Consider the following 18,524-nt stretch of genomic DNA (forward strand, 5'->3'; position numbering starts at 1 on the left):
TGTTTTAGTAACTTGCGATTTTCCAATAAGTCCACAACCCTTATGTGGCTGTGCATTCTGCGGTTTCTCACTTAAGTATCACTGTTCTCATCATTCGGGTGTAACATGATTTCCATAGCTTTTCATAATTGTATGTTCAGCTAAATATTTTTTAGGAAATCAGCTTATTAACAGGTGAAATCTCACTAATTGAATTTAAATATAGATTTACTATAAATCAAAATAATTACCAGGAGTAGTTTATCAAGTTTTTTTTTTTTTTTTGAAAACCTAGACATGTCTAGTTTAAACTCTAACATAGTTCTAATATCTACATTAATAAAAGAGTAAAAGAAAGGAAATTAAACAGCTGGTACTAAATTTTAGAGCCAGCCTCAAATCATCTGCTTTCTGCACCAACACAATCTCAACAGGTCGTCTGGAGGAAGAAAAAAAAAAAAACTAAAACTAAACAAAACACCCTTACTTGGTTCCAAAGTGGCTGTTCTGTCATCTCTTTATGGAACCATTCCAATGGTCTAATTTCACCAGTGGCGGGTTGTGCAAATAGTACGTGGGCCTTCAGTGCGTACCCCTTAACATCCATTCATCCATTTTCTGACACGCTTAATCCCAATTGGGTCGCAAGGGGTGCTGGTGCCTATCTCCAGCTGTCAATGGGCGAGAGGCGGAGTACACCCTGGACAGGTCGCCAGTCCATCGCAGGGCACACCCATTAACTATAGTATTAAAATATGAAATGTTAGAAGCGCTGACATAACCAAGAGGAAGATATAAAGGGTGAATACAGAGATTAATTAAGCAAGAGGCCGAGTTAAGTCAACAGTAATCCTCTACTTTATAACCTATAATCTCATCTCTGCAACATTTAAATCACCAGTAGCCGTTAAGATTGAATATGCATCTAATTACCAGATGAAATAGTGCAAAAAGCATGAAGATAAAATATATAACACCCACCAGTGATGCTGATTATTCATAAACAAAATACTTCCTTCTGTCTTTGTTGTAAGAAGTCTTAGTATCTCCATTTAGTATCAGCGATTAAGGCCACTTTTATCAAAAGTGAATCTAAAATGCAGATTTTTGGCATTTAACTTGGCTAATATTTGCAGTGTAGGGATTGCAGTGTTTCTGAATTGATTTTATGCCAGCAGTAAGGGCTGCTCAGTGGGCTAGTTGGTAACACTGCTGTCTTGCAGCCAGTGGCGGCCGGCCCATAGGAGGCGCTGGGGCACCGCCCTCCCTAATAAGAAGAGAGAAATGTAAAATAAATTTTTTGAAATTAACTCATAAATGTCAGTTTTACTCTCTAGAGTGTGTACCTATAAGCAAAATAAATTATATAAACTACATTTCCCTATCTACTGTCTTCCACAGACAGACTCCTACCGTCTCTGTCTTGGGGCTCTGATCAGACTGCCCCACATGTGCATAGAATCTGCCAATCATGTACTATTGCTAGGTGAATTTAATAATTTAATGGCCAATCAGCGTCTCAGAATTTTATGGTGTTGGGGCTCTGAAAATACTGCCCTTTAACAGGCTTCTGCACCCAATGCGCAGGTGCAGACAATTAGAGGGACAATGGCCAACGTAACGAGCGTGTGTGTGTGTGTGTATGTGTTTATGCTACGGGGACTTGTCATCATCAGTCTGGTGGCGTCTTTGCTGGGTTCAAACCCGAGGCAACGCTCAGTAAGCGGTTAAAACGCCAGAGTTGTTGGAATGCGGAAGTGACTTCACCAACACATGACTCGCTAAATGTTTGTCAGATTATATATTTTTTTAATTTTATGTTTAAAAGTTTGGTGTAATTGAATAAGTCAATAAATCTGTGTAAAGGAATTAAGTTGTAAAAATTATTTGTTTTTGTATATCAATTGTTTGTGGAGGTAATATATGGACAAAACTGATTAATGAGAAGAAATCAGAAATAAGAGAGCCTGAGGGTAGGGGCTTAAACTATTTAATGAGGGCTGTGGGAAGAAGAGCGGCCATTTCTGTTTTCTGTTTCTTTGTTACATAACTGGTAACTGGAGGGAGGCTGAGGCCCAGAGTATCTTGTATATGTTTAGTTTCTTTTGCACCCTATTTTGAGTTTTTGAGCTCAATAAATCACCAACACCGGTAACCCGACTGAGCCTGGATTCTTGGAGGCCAAAGAACCCCGTCACAGTGACCAAAATCATCACTGTTACTGTTATTATATAGTAAATTAAATCATTACTGTTAAATTGTATTTAATTTCCAATTGTTTATTTTAATTCTTATTCTGGATTAGTTGGAGACATACACTAGGCTATATCAGCCCCACCAAAAATATTTTTCACCAGCCGCCACTGCTTGCAGCAAGAAGGTTCCCTTGTAAAATGGGTTCCATCCTGCTTCTTCCCACAGTCCAAAAACATGACTGTTAGGTTAATTGGCTTCTCTGGATTCTCCTTAGGTGTGAGTGTGTGCATGAATGGTTGCTTGTCCTGTTTGTCTGTGTGTTGCCCTGCGATGGACTGGCAACCTGTCCAGGGTGTAGCCCGCCTCTCGCCTGTAGACGGCTGGAGATTGCACCAGCACCCCTCGCAACCCCACTTGGGATAAACGTGCCGGAAAATGGATGGATGGCCTTGAAGGCCCTGCCAGCCGTCACTTAATTTCACCTACAGTAGTAGACATTTGCTTAATCCACGTTAGATGGTTTTAGGCACTAAAATGATGAAAGGCTCTAAAGTTTAAAGGATTTTTTTTCCCCATAACAAAGACAGGGATTATTAAAATCGCACATATTTGTGATTTAAATACTGAAAAGAGTGGAGATTTGTTAAACATACAATCAGTATAATGACGTGTTCTTCATTATACTGATCATTATACTACAACATGAAGTCAAACAGAATCCGACCAGTGACATTTCTTCAGCTTCTACAGCAAGTTACTGCCACTGAAAACGTAGTGTTCACAATAACATTTATGGATAAAGTTCATTGAATGGAAAAAAAAAAGGTTTTGTTTTTATGTCCAGATTATGGAATTACATCATAATATTACACAAACACCTCGAAGAAGTCTATGAAGACTTGAGTCCTGTACGGATAAATGTGAATGAATGAGAAGAGCCATGAGGAGAAAGTCACATTTAATTAAAAATATGCACCTGTATGAGGCACAGAGCCTAAATGTTACAGTGACTGCTCATCAGTATGGTTCAACAGATTTTCTGTAATATTATTGTACACCACTGGCATCACGTTAACAGCATCAAAAACAAAGTTAGCATGGATAGCATTATGAAATGGAACCTGTATGATCTGTTACTGTAGCCTTTTACACCATAATGAGCCATTGAGAGACGTAGTCCAAGAGAAAGCATTCTTATGGCCATCAGTCTTTCTAAATGCAATTCCCTGTATCTTACACTGGAAACTAAATAACAGCTAAAAGTTACCACTTCATGAATAAGCATAGCTCATATTTATCTATACACATTTATACATTCAGGTTTGATGACAGCCCACTAGAATTGGCAATTTTCTTTTTTTTTGTGAGAATAATCAGTCCGAACTGACAGATGATGAACACATCCAGGCTTTTCTTGTTATCTGTCAGTAGTTGGCATGTAATGCATCTCACAATTGCCGCTTAAAAAAAACAAGATGAAAGGCCAATCCATCTTAACGTGATCAGTGTCCAAAGAGGCAACGTCATCCCATTTTCTTGTGGCTTGACAGCAGCTTATGATCGGTTTACTTAATTACAGAGCAAACGCAAAAAACATCCTTATTCAATGACAATCATCTCTAAAACTGAAATAATAACAATGCAGCCCATCACATGAAAACATGGAAACATTTTGGAGATCAAATATGTGGGCAGGAAATTTTAAAAAGTAAATCTGAGGGATATTTCATTCAGAGCTCAGACCTCCCACAGAATTGTAGTAAAATTTGAGCCTCAGGGGAGAAAGACACTGTTGTGGCTCACTATGTAGGGAAAATACAAACACTTTGTGGAATTTTTGCTGCTACTTTCAAAGAACATAAAATTTTAATTTTTTTTCTTTTTTTTTTGAATGCCAGCAACACTTATACTTAAAATAAATTAAAAAAAGGCATTTTTTTCATGAATTATATGTAATATTCACATGGAAGACAACATATACAATATTTAACAATTTTTCTAGGCCGATACTGCCTTTTATACAAGACCGACCCACTGCTGAATTTCAGCCAGTTCAAATAATTACTTTGCTGAAGAAGGTGATGACAAATAAAAACAACTAGGAAACCAACTGAATACCTTTGCGCCAGTCTAAATGCTTCCTAACACAGACATATTCTTTAACATAGAAAAATACTATACCAAAAATGAAATACAAATATATTCATTATATATATATTAGAATCTGTTAGGCGTTACAATATAGGGGGGTGGGTGGGCAGGGGCAACTAAAGAAGTTAGAATACACCATGAGAAAAATTATAACTAAACATACCTAAAAGAAATAGAAAAAGAAATGGAAGGGAAAAAAAACACAAAATGTGACTCTAAACCTTTTGTAATAATCTTCATTATAATACGGAAAAAATCTTTACATATTGGCAAACTCTCCACACATGCAACAGTTTTGGTGGTTTAATACTGCAGGTATCAGCAGAATCAGCCACCCTCCTGCTCAGAGTGAGCAGGGTTATGCTAAACATCCCCACCCTGAGGCCATACATGCTGCGGGCACTGCCTCTGCCATGGCTGCTCTTACTGCAAGAACAAAGGGGAACAGCTGCACTACACCCGCCCTCCCAGGCTGGGTCGGGATCGTGTGTATTACCATGCATGTGTGACAGGGTATTTCATAGAGGTGTGTTTGCCTGCTGGTCCATGCAGTCTTTATTTGCAGGGGATTTCTATCTCATGGGATCCTACAGCAAACGTTTCTTAGCACCTCGTCTTGAACTCAAACACTGCACTGCTCCGACCTTAGGGTCCCTTTTCTCTTACTTCCACTTCAACATGTAAAGGATGGACCAGTTTCCTGGTGGAGAAATGGCTGCACCAGGTTGGATGGCGACTTCAACTAAATCCAAAACCATATTCAACACTGTTCAGGTAACCAAGCTTAACTCAAGACTCAAACAAGGACAGCTCTTCTCTTCTGTCTCCGAAGTTAAAATAAATCATCTCGTCCTATTTACCTCAATGAGATAAGGATGGGAGATGGTAGCTGAGCCATAAGACCTCACAAATAGGTGGGGTGTTTATGAGGGAGAGTTTTGGTAGAAAGGATGCCTCACCTAATGTGACATCTACAAAATTTCTGAACCCCTTGGAACAATGCTGTAGATACAATGGTTTTATTTCTGTTGTCACTCCTACACTGATGCTCAGGATGTTTGCTTCTGTTTTACTGTAGGTCGCACACCCTCAGACTGGAGAGGAAATGTCCTATTTTACAAACATTGTTGTCCATAACATATAGATAGAGGTTTTATATATATTCTGTATAATCTCTTTTGATCTTGCTTTCTCTTTTCCACCTTTCAGCAGTTATCTTCCTTCCTTCCATCCATGCTTTCCATCTTCTGCTCTGCAGCAGTGGCAGGAAGTGCGAGTGAACAATGCTACATGCAACCCACGCAGCCGCACTTGATGGTCTTTTCCACCTCCTCAGTAAAAGATGTTCCGTCGCTGCACTCAAAGGTGTATTTTCGGCGTTTCATTCTCTGGCTGATGCAGCAGCTCCCCGTGTCACAGGCTCCGGTGCACTCCACCCAGGATACCATGCGGGTTGTTTGACAAATGGCATAACCCCGCTGTACCTGATAGAAGTCTCTCACCGGCTCACCTCGACATTCAAACTCTTAAAAAAGACAAAACAAATATTTATCTTAACATTACACAAATTCCTAATTATCTGTCCCTGGCCTTTTAGTGTGCAAACCAACCTGCGTCACAGAGTTCCCCTGTGTAGCCACTTTCGCAGTGACAGTATGCTTCTCCGGAGTCAGAGATCTGGCAGCGACCGTGTTTACAAGATAGGCGATGACAGGGATTGAAAAGCTCTCCTTGCTGGTTACATAGTGCACCTCGATAACCCTCTTCACACTCACAGCGGTACGATTGTGAGTCCAGAGGAATGCACTTTCCATGGACGCATCTAAAAGGAGATAATTTTAGTTAGGTTTGCCTAACCATAGATTTCCCTATACTGCTGATGTCTATTAGTTCCAAATGATAGGTAAGTGTCAGGAATAAATGTAATTTGTCACTACAGTTTCTTCTAAAAGTGAGCATTTGCTGCGAGTGCTTCCAGATGTTGTAACATTGCAACCACTAATTGTATTTGTTCTTTTAGAGTTTATATGAATAAATTCACACAACCGTAACCACTAGATGGGCTGTTGACCTCTCTATCTAGACCAGGCCAGTCTAAATTCGGCGCTGGAGGACCACTGCCCTGCAGGTCTTAGAGGTTTCCCTGCTTCAGCAAAGCTGATTCTGGTTATTGCAATGCAGCAAATGCCTGTTAATCAGCTATGAATTGAAATAAGCTGTACTGAAGCAAGAAATTATGTAAAACCTGCAGGACAGAGACCTTAAAGGACAGGCCTGACCTAAATCAAAACAAGATATGTGAAAAGCGACACTTCTCTTCACATCATTTCAATTCAGTTCAATTCACTTTATTAAGTAAAAAATCCGAACACGTCATCTCGGGCACTTTACAGTAATAATAATGTTATTATAGGGAGAGATCCCTAGCTTAGGAAGGGGAATCTGTTTGTAGGACAACTACTAGCTGTGCAATCAATCTGGGTTTTAGGGGGAGTTGTAAGAAAAAAAGCAATAAAAGGTCCCTTTGTTGTTAGCCAAAAAAAAAAATGTGGTAGAAGCTGCTCTGGTCAGACTTCCCCATCATTTTGCCCTATGTGCAAAAGGGTCTGAGGTCCAAAAACATTAGAGAAACCTATAACAAGGATCATTCTGTGGGGTGATTTTCTGCAGTAGGGACAAGGAAGCAGGTTACATTTAGTTGTAGGACAGATCTTACTAAATCGTTGACCTTACAGAAGATACAGTAAAACATGTAAGACTGGGGTGGTGGTTCGTTCATCTTTCCACAGAACCAAGATTGTATAGCCAGAACAACAGAACGAGCCAGAACAACAATGGAAAAACATTAAGCTCACATATTTCTGATTTAGTATGACCAAGTCAAAACGCAGATCTAAGTTCAGTTGAGCATGTGTGGCAACGTTTCAAAATGTATCTGCACTGTTTGTTCTTCATCCAGTCTAACTTTCAGCTTTTTTACTATGGAGAATTGGGTAAGAATTTTGTCTCCAAATGTAAAAACCTTGTAGAGACATAACCTAAGCATCTTGCTGCTGCAAAAAGGTAGATAATTGGATTTTTTTTTATTTTTGTTACATAGTGCTGAATGTGTGCATGCTACAAATAACGTTTTCCATTCACTTCGGATTCATACCCACTCTTTGTTTTCTATTGCATAGAATCACATTAAAATACTTTTAAGTTTTTAGCTGTAATGTCAGTGATGGAACAGTACAAATGATTGTATATCCAGCTTTTTTAAAGTAGGTCTCTCTTTTCTACTTGCTAACTTACTTGCTGCCCTGGCAGGGATTGAGAGCGGGCTGATCGCAGTGTGCACCGCTCCACCCAGGCTGGCAGTGACACACTGGTCCCAGTAACCCATCAGGCTGGCAGATGCCATGGACACAGTAGAGCTTCTTGCAGGGCTCACAGCCTGGCACCACACCAGGCTTCATTTGCGTCTTTGTGAAGTCTTGGAGCTCATTGTTGATATACAGGTTCTGTATGCAGCCATGGAAGCTGGAACCGTTCTGGATCTGCCAGAGACGGAAAGTGCCAGAGTGGACATCCACAGGCATCCCTGGAGGAAGTAGAAAAATAAGTTTATATGTGTGAAGAGGTGTGTGCTGACTCACAGACAAACAGCAAACACAGGGCTGATATGAATGTAATGGACATAGGTTTTTCAAATATGTGTGTCCCAGTGATGATTATGCAGGTACTCTGTTCTCATTTCACTTATAGAAATTGATTTGCACCACAGAAGACAACATTTTTGAAAAGCAGGACAACAAAAGCAAAAAGGAATGTAAAATTTTTCATTTTATGAGTGATGGAAATGAAAAAAAAAAAGAAATTTATAAACTATTTTTGAGCCACTCCTGAACAAACAGCCCCCACAGTTCATAAACTGCAGAAGAATAAAGGAAATCATGCTTTTGAAATATGAGCTTTACAAATTGTGAAGAGTGGCCTAATAATAAACCAATAATAAAAACAGAAGTCAAATGGCATTCAGGTTTGAGGGACTGTGTCTGTTAGTGTACACAAAAAGAAGGTGCAGTTAATGAACTGTTGAAAAACATTGGAGTGGAATAGTGTGAGGTAATTTAAACACAGTGTCTTAGCAAATGTGTTCATATCACCTGACCTTTTTTTTTTTTTACATGTTATGTCTTGCATTTACAAAGTTTATTTTGTATTTTTGGGATTTTATGTTAAGCCCAAATTAATTATCTGTGAACATGAATTATTTTAGGTCTTGCTATTTATCATTAATAGAATAAGGTCTGGACTTCAACCATATTACTGTCGCTCTGGCTGCGTATGTTTGGGGTCAATGCTTTAACCTGAGATATATCTTGCATTATGTTTTACTATGGGAATGGTGTTCCTAGAATAATGTGTATGTTTTCAATGTAAGACAAAAAGTTTAATTTTTTAGATTTAAAATATACCAGTATGCATGATTAATTAATTCAGTAAATTTGGTACATTGTCGTATTGGATTTTCATCAGTGATTTCAAAATTAAAGTGCCTGATCTTTTACAATTGCATTTTTTTTCCTTTTTTTTTTTTGTTTTTTTTTTTACAAAAAACACATTTGGTTTATTTCTTAGGATGTTCTAATATGTTGCAGTTTTTGGTTGTAATGTTTAAATGTGATTAAGTTCAGGAGGTATAAATACTTTCACAAGGTTTCATAAATATTCGGATGCTTTATGCTAAAACTGTCTGCAACTAATCCATCTTATTTACAGGTTAATTTAGATAGGTTTCAATGATAGCATGTCCCCTAACAAACACAGTCAAGACTGACACAGAAAGGTGAGGATGGGTCTGGATGGTGGGTTGCATGTTGATGGGAAGCACTGGTTGAGGTGGCAACAAAGCGAAGGGGGAAGGGAGGTGACTGAACAGTAGTGTAGTAGTTAAGAGTGCCTGCAGAGGAGGGAGGTGTGTTCTGGAGAGGGCCCCTACCCCCCACGTATAGTGGCGCCTCTCCGTTGAGGGGCCGCACAGCCCCAAAGCTGTCCATTGTGGTGGGAAGACCCCCGTCAATGGACAGGTTCACCATCTGGTCAAAGGTCACCAGCTCCACTGTGTGGAACTGACCATCATTGATGGTCTCGGTACTGGAAGAAAAGAAAACAAGAGAACTGAGTCTCTAGGATGGAAGAACAATGAATACAGAGAGACTTATGATATGTGCAGTGCTGTACCTGTATATAGCATGTCCTGGTTGGCTGCCTGGGTCATAACTCACTTTCACATGACCTTGGAAGAGCTCCACTGCGATGTGATCATTGTCTCCATTATACAACAGGATACCATTGTCTTCAGCTGTGGAAACCTGCACATCCAACAGTTTTACATTGGCTATTTGTCAGAAAGGCTAAACTAACAAACAAATAACTGTCATTACCTGCAGGGTGATGTTAGCTTGTGGCCAGTTTTCCAGGTCAGATAGCAGTAAATAAGAGTCTCTATCTACAAAGTTGACGCTGACCAGTTTTTCGCAGCGTGGACCTCCGAACTCTGGAGGACATTGGCAGAGGGCACGGCCACCTCTCTCCACACAGGGGGCGTTGTTTTGGCAGTCGGCCAGCTCACATAGCGACAGACGAGATGGAGGAACTTCACACAACTGACCGCTTTAAAGTCAAAGGAAGGGAGAATTTGTGGGGTGGTTTCCATACAGGTGACGGGGTAGAAAAAAGTGGACACAGTGCAAAAAGTAAACTGGAGGTTTTCTAACCTATATCCTTCAGGGCAGATGCAGGAATATCCATTCAGCTCATCCACACACTGTGCTCCATTCTGACAGCGATTCTCCCTGCAGTCATCATAGTTTATACTGCAGTCATCGCCAACATAGCCAGGAGAACACACACACCTGCAAAACACAAAACCAAATAAGTGTAAATACGAAGCGGATACGTCATCAACAGGATCTAAGAGCAACACTCACTTGGGTCCAGAGGTGCTGATGAGGCAGGTAGACTGATGTTGGCAGGGGCTTCGTCCTGGAGCACACATATCTTCAAGTTCTTCACACATCTCCCCTGCACAGATGGGACAAAAAAAAGAAAAAAGTGTCAAAAGTAATCTTACCAGAGAATAACAGCATCTAGTCAAAAAACGACTGTCTACATAATAACTAACTTAGCACCTAATACAGGATGGATAATTGCTTAAAAAAGGTTTATAGAAAAAGCTGTTAGGGTGCAATTCATGACAATGCTATTGCTCTGAGTCCTGCCACCTTCAGAAGTTTTCTGATGACTCAGAAATTGTTGGCTGCATTGAAAAGGGTGAGGAGAGTGAATACAGGACCGTGGTGGGCAACTTTGTCACTTGGAGTGAGCTGAACCACCTGCAGCTCAATGTGACAAAGACTAAGGAGCTCATAGTGGATCTGAGGAGGACAAAAACACCTGTGACCCCTGTTTCCATCCAGGGGGTTCCTGTTGACACTGTGGAGGAGTATAAGTACCTGGGAGTGTACTTTAACAATAAGTTGGACTGGACTAGAAACACAGAGGCGGTCTACAAAAAGGGCCAAAGCCGACTATTCTTCCTGAGGAGGCTGAAGTCCTTTAACATCTGTGGGACCATGCTGAGGATGTTTTATGAGTCTGTTGTTGCTAGCACGCTCTTCTTTGCTGTCACATGCTGGGGCAGTGGGCTGAGGGTCGCTGAAAACAACAGACTGAACAAACTGATCAAGAGGGCCGGTGATGTTGTGGGGGAGCAGCTGGACACCCTGACCACCGTGGCAGAGAGGAGGATGCTGTCCAGGTTTCAGTCTATCTTAGACAATGACTCACATCCTCTCCACGACACACTGGTCCAACAGACGAGCTCCTTCAGCAGAAGACTCCTCCTACCCAGATGCACCACAGAGCGCCACAGGAAATCATTCCTACCTGTGGTCATCAACCTATATAACGCCTCCCTCAAGTGATTCAGCCCCCCCCCCCCCGTCATTTATGCACTATTTTTGCACGCCACATATCACTTTACTTGGATTTATTCACTTTAATTGGACTTTTCACTTTATTTGGATTTAGTTCTTACATATACATAGATATACATACAGATATATGTACAGAAGAGCTATATGTGTATATATATTTTATCTCTTTTTATTCTTATTTTTTATCTTATTATATTGTATAGTTGGATGTGTGTATATATCATGTAAAACTGTAACTAGAGCGTGTAACAAAAGTAATTTCCCTCTGGGATTATTAAAGTATTTCTGATTCTGATTCTGATTCTGGTGTAAACCGGATAGAGAGTTCAGCTGCATTAATATCAACTTAGCATATCAGTAAAATCTGAAGGTGGCAGCACCATGCTTTGGAGTTTGATGCAGTACTTATAAAGTTAGAAAGTAGCAAAGTAGCTTAAAAACAACAAGAACATGATTAATGTGAAATATGTTTTGATTCCCTAGTTCTTATTTATTCACTATTGTTTGCCAGAGGATTTATTGTTGGGAAATGTTGGATTTTGCTGTTGCAACAACAAAAAGACTAAAGCAGACCTCAACTCTCGGATTTGCTAGTTTTTTTTTTTTTTTTAATATATCTACTTTAAACCAACTGTAGATGCACTGACCTGTGTAGTAGGGGGGACAAAAACAAGTGTAGTTGTTGATTCCGTCAATACAGGTTGCTCCGTTCTCGCAGTCATTGTCTTCACAGTCGTCCACATTGATTTGGCAGGTCGGGCCCTCAAAGCCCAGCAGACAGGAGCATCTGTGAAAACAATGTGCATACATAATGCAAAATTCAGTATGATTCACTTTTTGCAATTGTAAATGTACAGCTCGCCTTCCTCACCGGTATTCTCCTTCATCGTCTTCATTTACTTGGCATGTTCCTCCATTGGCACATGGGTTACTCACACAGGCATTCAGGGCTGTCTCACAATTCTTGCCCTAAAAGATAACGTATACAGTTAGGCGTACTTCCTGGAGTTATTTCAGATTCATTAAGTTGATATTTTTTGATGTACCTTGAATCCAGGTGGACAATTGCACCTGTAGATCTCCACTGGGTCATTGTGACAGATGCCGTGATTCAGGCAGGGACTGGACAGACACGGGTTACACTTGGCCAGCACAGAGGTGTCCACATTACCTACAGAAACCAAAAGAAACAAGGTAGTTTGATGTGTTTTGAAGGACTGTTTTAAGTATATTATTAGAACTGATTAAAACAACTCACCTGTACATTCGAATTTCTTGGCAGGCGTAGTAAGGAGCAGTTTGCTTTCCATCCCCTGTGGGCCAGCACAGCGAGCGATTCCGGGTTCCTTGTATCCGGTCTTCACCCAGTCAGAGAGCCAGCGCAGGTGGCAGTCACAGTGCAAAGGATTGGCACCAATTGCCCTGATTTTACACAGAAAAATCATGCTTTATTTTTCTGTAGTACATTGTTTTCCCAGCAGGTGTCTCTACAACCTCATAGAAAACCAGCTACTAAACTACACAAAAAAAAATCCTTCTCAGGAAATAAAAAATCAAAATGCCACATTGTGTAATATGTAATCTTCATCTGGACTGCTCAATTGTAAGGAAAGGTGTAAACGGAAAGCCTCGTTAACCACCTCTGTTGCAGCGGTGGCCAATCAATGGGGCTTAGCCCTCCTGCAGGACGCACAAACACTCCTAAATCGATGCTCTTCCATTAAGGAGGAACAAGCTCATCTTTCAGGCCAGGCCAATAGCTGACACCTGTCATTTGCTAACATAAAAGCCACTTGACTGTGGCTGCAGATCAATGGCTTCCTTTCTATCAGCTCAATCCAGATTTCACGCAGCCTCGATTAGGGTACTGCTTCCCACAAAATGTCTTTGTTTGGTTCATTTTGTCCTCCCTCTTTCCATCCCAGCTTAGGTTTTGATTGGTTTATTGATCCCTAACAATCAAGAGAAGATGAGGATATCTAGGCTAGATGCCAAAGGTCAAGGATGTTTTTTCATGGAGATTCTAACACCTACACAGGTAGCAGAAAACATTAGATAAATGGTAGATGGTACATAAACAAAAAGATGTTGCAGAGAGAGGTGACAATATAAGTGTCTGTTTGTTGCTTCATCCACACAAGTGATAACGGTTTCTCAGAGAAATCAAAGGAGCTCCACTGAGAGCCTACTTCAAGCCAAAGTCTACGGTCATGCATTTACATTTCAAAAGTAGCCCCGCCCTGAAAACTTTTTTAAATTGTGTCCATTCACAATAAACGCATCTTCCAAAAATGGGGGATGTGGCAAAACAGCAAACTATTCAAGGCTGAACCCTAACCTAACCAGATAGGCAAAGAAATCAAAAATGAACAAAGAAACCAAGCTGCTAAGTCTGGAGGAGCTGCAAAGTTTCACAGCTCAATTGGGAGGATCTGTTGTGGTGCAATCTACAAATCTATTTTGGACAATAAACTAATGTGGAAGAAGGTGATCTGGTGTTCGCCTAGATGCAAGATCTTATGTGCAACAAAACGCTAACATTGAGCATCCCTGCACTGGAACAGGAGATGGCAGCATCATGCTGTGGGGATATCTTGATAACAGGATAGGAATACAACTCTAAACATATAGGCCTGTGCTATAAAAAAAAATCATTTTTCCAATTCTTAATGATTTTCATAGTAACTCTGAAGATCTATTCATATAACCAAAGACCAATTTCTAAAATATGCATTACTGTTACTGAATTAATAAGCTGTTAAATGTTGATATAACACTAGTATCAATAGGCTGCATACACAGTCATGTTATTCAGATAATGGCTTAACAATGTTTTAAATAAAAGCAATCCATTTTGAGATCAGATAGATCATTTTCAATCGGAAAAAAATATTCTAAATCTGAAGAAAATAATTCATATAATTTCTTGGAATTTCAATAGATACTCAGCTCTAGCCAGGGGTTACAACAGATTGGTTTTGATCAAAGTATTATAAGCACATCAAATGTGAAATCAAACTGATTTTCAGCTACTTGGCAATGTAGAATAGGGGAAAAAAAAGGTCACTGTCTAGATGCAAAACATGCAGCTAAAGAATGCCCCAGTAATTATAGAATACAGTGTTCTATAGACTCTTGAATTGGAGGATGAATGCAAATACATGCTTAGTTTTCAGACATTGATTTCCCACCCTAAAGGTTGGAAACCATCCATCATTTTCATGCCCCTTTACGTTGATATGGTACTTTGTGTTTTTCTACAACAGAGTTTCAAAATAACATAAAAAAGAATAACTTTTGTGGATGTAATGTGACTAATTGTGTACAAGATACTGTAAGCTGCTTGGAGGCAAGAAAGAGATTATCAACACTTACAAATGCGAGAGGGAGGTCACATCATTAAAGATGCCATCTGGAAGCTCTGAGATTTCATTGCCATGCAGAGAGCTGAAAAAATTAGAGAAAACACAAAACATCATCATAAAAAAATCAAGTTAAAGACTTTCACTTAGATAAAAATGTTATCTTTCCAAGTTATGAAAAATAAAATCTCTTTTTAGAGCAATCTCTTCTTTTTACACTGCAAAAAATATAAATCTCAATAAGTTATTTTTTCTTAAAATAAGTGTGTTTTTCCTTGATTTGAGGAGATAAGTAAGACACTTTGCCAATGGAACAAGACAATTTCCTTTTAAAATAAGAAAAAACTATTTTATCGTCTTATTTCAAGTAAATATTATCTAACTATCTTATTTTAAGAGTGAAAATACTCATTCCATTGGCAAATCATCTTATTTACCTGCTCAAATTAAGGCTAAATATACTTAATTTAAGCCATTTTTTACTTATTTCTGGATTGTTTTTGCAGTGTAGACTGAATGTTTTTAGACTTAAAACAAAGCTAAAAAAAACAAAAAGCGCACAAACAGGGAAAGACAAATAACCTGGAAGACTATTGTCTGGCCTGTTGCTAAGCTTTGTTTTCCAACAAATCAAACCAGAAATTTCAGGAAAAACCTTGAGGGAGATTCCACTTTTGTGTGTTGGTGTTCTGGTGGTTCATATTTCTGGCAGAGCTTTGTGCAGCTGGCAAAAATATGAAGCTCAGAGAGTCTTGACCAGCGGGTGTCAAGTTTCATTGTGTTTTTGGCTGGCAGGGCACACTGAGGGGGGGGGGGGGGGGGGGGGGGGGGGGGGGGGGCAATTCCAACAGATGAAAGACAATAAAAAAAAAAATCTAAATAATAACCATGCAGAAAAAAGGACTTGTATTCAGATCAGTACACGTGCTTTGTTATTTCAGATCAATCCACATCTCATCTGGTTTTCTTGTCATTTCATGAGCAGCATTGAAGGTGACAAGCCTTCAGAGCATAATGGTCTGATGATTAATGGCAGCAATAATCTAACAGGTCATTACCACCTCAAATCCTCAGCTGACCACAAGCTTATGTTACCACCAATCAATCTGCACTAACAATACATGACAAAGCTGGGATAAAGAGATTTTTTTGTGTGTGAACAGTTGCCGAATTGCAGCTTCCTCTTTTGTTTGATGTCTTAAAGAGCTGAGCTGTGAAGGAAAGTTTGCCAGTGTAAATATATGGGATACTAGAGGGAAAATATACGGTGTAACAAGTATGAGTCAACATGTTTATTAGCTTGCTTGCCGTAGAGAATGCTTATTAGTGCAGAGCGAGTGGGTGGTTTGTTGTATTCAAAGGATTCATGAGGCAACCAGGAGAAACCTAGTGGGAAATAGGTTTCCTGGGAGGCTCAAAGAAGCAACCTGAGATGCTTTATTTTTCACTTTTCTCTTCCATATTTCAGCACTAGTTTATACTTCCTTTTATATACAATCCAGTTAATGGTACTAAAATAAAAAAAAACACTTTAAAATTGTACATTAGTAATTGCTAAGGCTGAAAGTCTATTCAATGAGGTGCTAGATTTAGTACAGTTGGTACTGAGGTCAGGTGTCAAGGTAGACAACTAAAATATGTGTTTGTAACAAATAAAGGACAGGACAGAAACCTAAAGCAACTTTAGCATCTAGATGTGACCTGAAATCTAAACTGAGCATCAGAATGGGGAAGAAAGTGGAAAGCCTGAAAACGATTGATGCTGCCAGAGGGGCTCCCTGAAACGGAGGCTACAGTTTGATTTGGTTTCATTTGATGATAGAGTAAGAAATTGGTGCAGACAACATGACAGCATGGCTATCAACACTGCAGGTCAGTGAACACAGTCCGATGGTGGCACTTTGCCCACTGTTGCGGAGAAATATCAGCTGTGCTGCTGCCATCAACACCCTTGTTTATAGATGTTCGAGATCTGCCTGTTTTTCAGTGAAATCCTGTTTCTCTAACTGTGACTGGCTGGAGGTACTCTCTTCATCCTTTGACATGGTAGCTGGCTCAGGGCTCGTCTGCCTGGCTGTGTGTTTCCTGGATGGGGCCGCCTTTTACAGCTGCTTTATGTATCTCTGCTTCTGTCTCCTTGAACCCCAGTCGGCCTCGGCAGATGGCCGCATCACACTGAGCCTGGTTCTGCTGGAGGTTTCTTCCTGTTAAAAAAAGGGGGTTTTCCTTTCCACTGTCGCTACAAGCATGCTTAGTGTCAGGGATTGCATTCGAGTCAATGAGTCGATGCAATCAACTGGTTTTCCTTAGATAGAAAACTTTGAATCAATTTGACTGCATGATCTGGTGAACTGTAAAGCGCCTTAAGATGACATGTGTTGTGAATTGATGCTATATAAATAAACTGAATTGAAATACACCATGCTAGTAGTAGCTCATCATGTCCACCTCTTTACTAACACAATACCAATTTTGTCATGGGTACTTTTTCAGGTTAAGAACATGTCACAAAGCTTAAATAATTTCTAACTGGGTTTGTGAATATCACATTAAGATGATCAACTTCTAAGGGGCTCAAGACATACCAGATCTGAGTCTAACAAAACACCTTTGAGGAATGGTGGAACAAGAGATTAACTTTTTAGATGTGTAGGCAACAGCTCTGTGACAACAAGAGGAAGCTGTCCTGTCAGTATCAGAAGGAATCCTTGGAATCTTTCTGACACGTTGTTGGATAAATGCTGCAATAAATAAGGGTATTTCTGAAGGAAAACAGGGGGCAGACCTCATGGTGGCAAAGTATATGAAAATATTTTAAACTTACTGCTTTAAATAAAAGAAGAACACATAGGTTTCAAATTTTTAATTAACTCATTGATTCTGTTTAACTGCACTTTTTCCTATAGATTGTCATACCGCTTTATGTCTAAAATTCAGGAAAGACTATACTTTCGGCTCTATCGCTTTTCTTATCACACGCTTTCATATCACTGTGTCACTCAAGCCACGCCCTGGCGCTGTTTCGTCTCACACACCTCGCACCTAATACCCAGCAGGCCAATTAGCAGCTTATTAATCTATAGCTCAAACAGCAACCATCACACACACATACACACTTTTAATCACTCTAACCCCAATCACACCACATGTATGGCAGGCTTCAACCACAGCTCTGTTTGAAGAATGGAGCGTTAATGATTCTTCTTCTTTTTACTGCTGTGTAAAGTCAAAGGTGCAGCTTTATTAAGGCTTTGGCACCTCAGCATGTGCAAGTAAGCACGAGAGTGTCCTGCTCATGGCGGTTTCGAAGACGCTTCCAATGTTGAACTTTGCAACCTCCGTGGGGTCTTAAAACTGGAACTATTAAATGAAGCTGATATCTGAGATGGCATTAGCTGCACCCAAAAGCTTTGCTTAGTAAAACCGAACGCAGACATGGCCCCAAATGGCATTTAATAGTAGGCTCAAGATTGAGACATCAAAGTTTTCAGCTTCATTTCGACTCTCGTCTGACTAACTGTGACACCAAAGTAGACTAGACGGAGTGTGTGTGTGTATACGCTTTACTTTGTGTGTATTCCTGAGCCTGCGCGACTGTGTGCGGGTGGGAGCACCTCACATGGCGTCTAGCACGATTGCTCCGGGACTATTTGAGAGGCGAAGGTGGCGTGAGTGAGTAAGTGCAGAAATAATGGACAAAGCTTCATTAGAGATCAAAAGAAGCATGCATGGGGTAGCAAGGCGGCAGCGACTAATGATGGGCGAGCTTCAGTCTAATTCGCTTACTGAGAAGGCTTTATGCTTTGTGTCTCATTATGATACGGAGCTTTATTTGAATACTGCCGTAAAAAGA

The 18,524-nt window shown here is 40.0% G+C and overlaps 1 protein-coding gene across 4 annotated transcripts in view; it reads right to left on the reverse strand.

Annotated features, from left to right (window-relative positions):
• Positions 1-3,116: 3,116 nt before the first annotated feature.
• Positions 3,117-18,524, reverse strand: part of slit1a (slit homolog 1a (Drosophila)) — a 113,426-nt gene continuing 98,018 nt past the window's right edge. For 2 of the 4 annotated variants that reach the window (XM_038296482.1, XM_038296481.1), the window contains 13 exons: positions 14,685-14,756; positions 12,568-12,731; positions 12,356-12,480; positions 12,181-12,278; positions 11,957-12,096; positions 10,302-10,395; positions 10,089-10,226; positions 9,756-9,984; positions 9,553-9,683; positions 9,311-9,465; positions 7,621-7,909; positions 5,937-6,148; positions 3,117-5,851 (listed from right to left, as the gene is read on the reverse strand). In XM_038296482.1, coding sequence (XP_038152410.1) covers positions 5,613-5,851; positions 5,937-6,148; positions 7,621-7,909; positions 9,311-9,465; positions 9,553-9,683; positions 9,756-9,984; positions 10,089-10,226; positions 10,302-10,395; positions 11,957-12,096; positions 12,181-12,278; positions 12,356-12,480; positions 12,568-12,731; positions 14,685-14,756 — 2,086 coding nt within the window. In that variant the 3' untranslated portion in view covers positions 3,117-5,612. Of the gene's footprint in view, positions 5,852-5,936; positions 6,149-7,620; positions 7,910-9,271; positions 9,466-9,552; positions 9,684-9,755; positions 9,985-10,088; positions 10,227-10,301; positions 10,396-11,956; positions 12,097-12,180; positions 12,279-12,355; positions 12,481-12,567; positions 12,732-14,684; positions 14,757-18,524 lie in introns of all 4 variants that reach the window. The other 2 variants (XM_038296480.1, XM_038296479.1) reach the window with 1 other exon arrangement.

This window comes from Cyprinodon tularosa, unplaced genomic scaffold (genome assembly GCF_016077235.1).
Source record: "Cyprinodon tularosa strain WSP-4 unplaced genomic scaffold, ASM1607723v1 ctg37, whole genome shotgun sequence".
NCBI classification, from domain to species: Eukaryota; Metazoa; Chordata; class Actinopteri; order Cyprinodontiformes; family Cyprinodontidae; genus Cyprinodon; species Cyprinodon tularosa.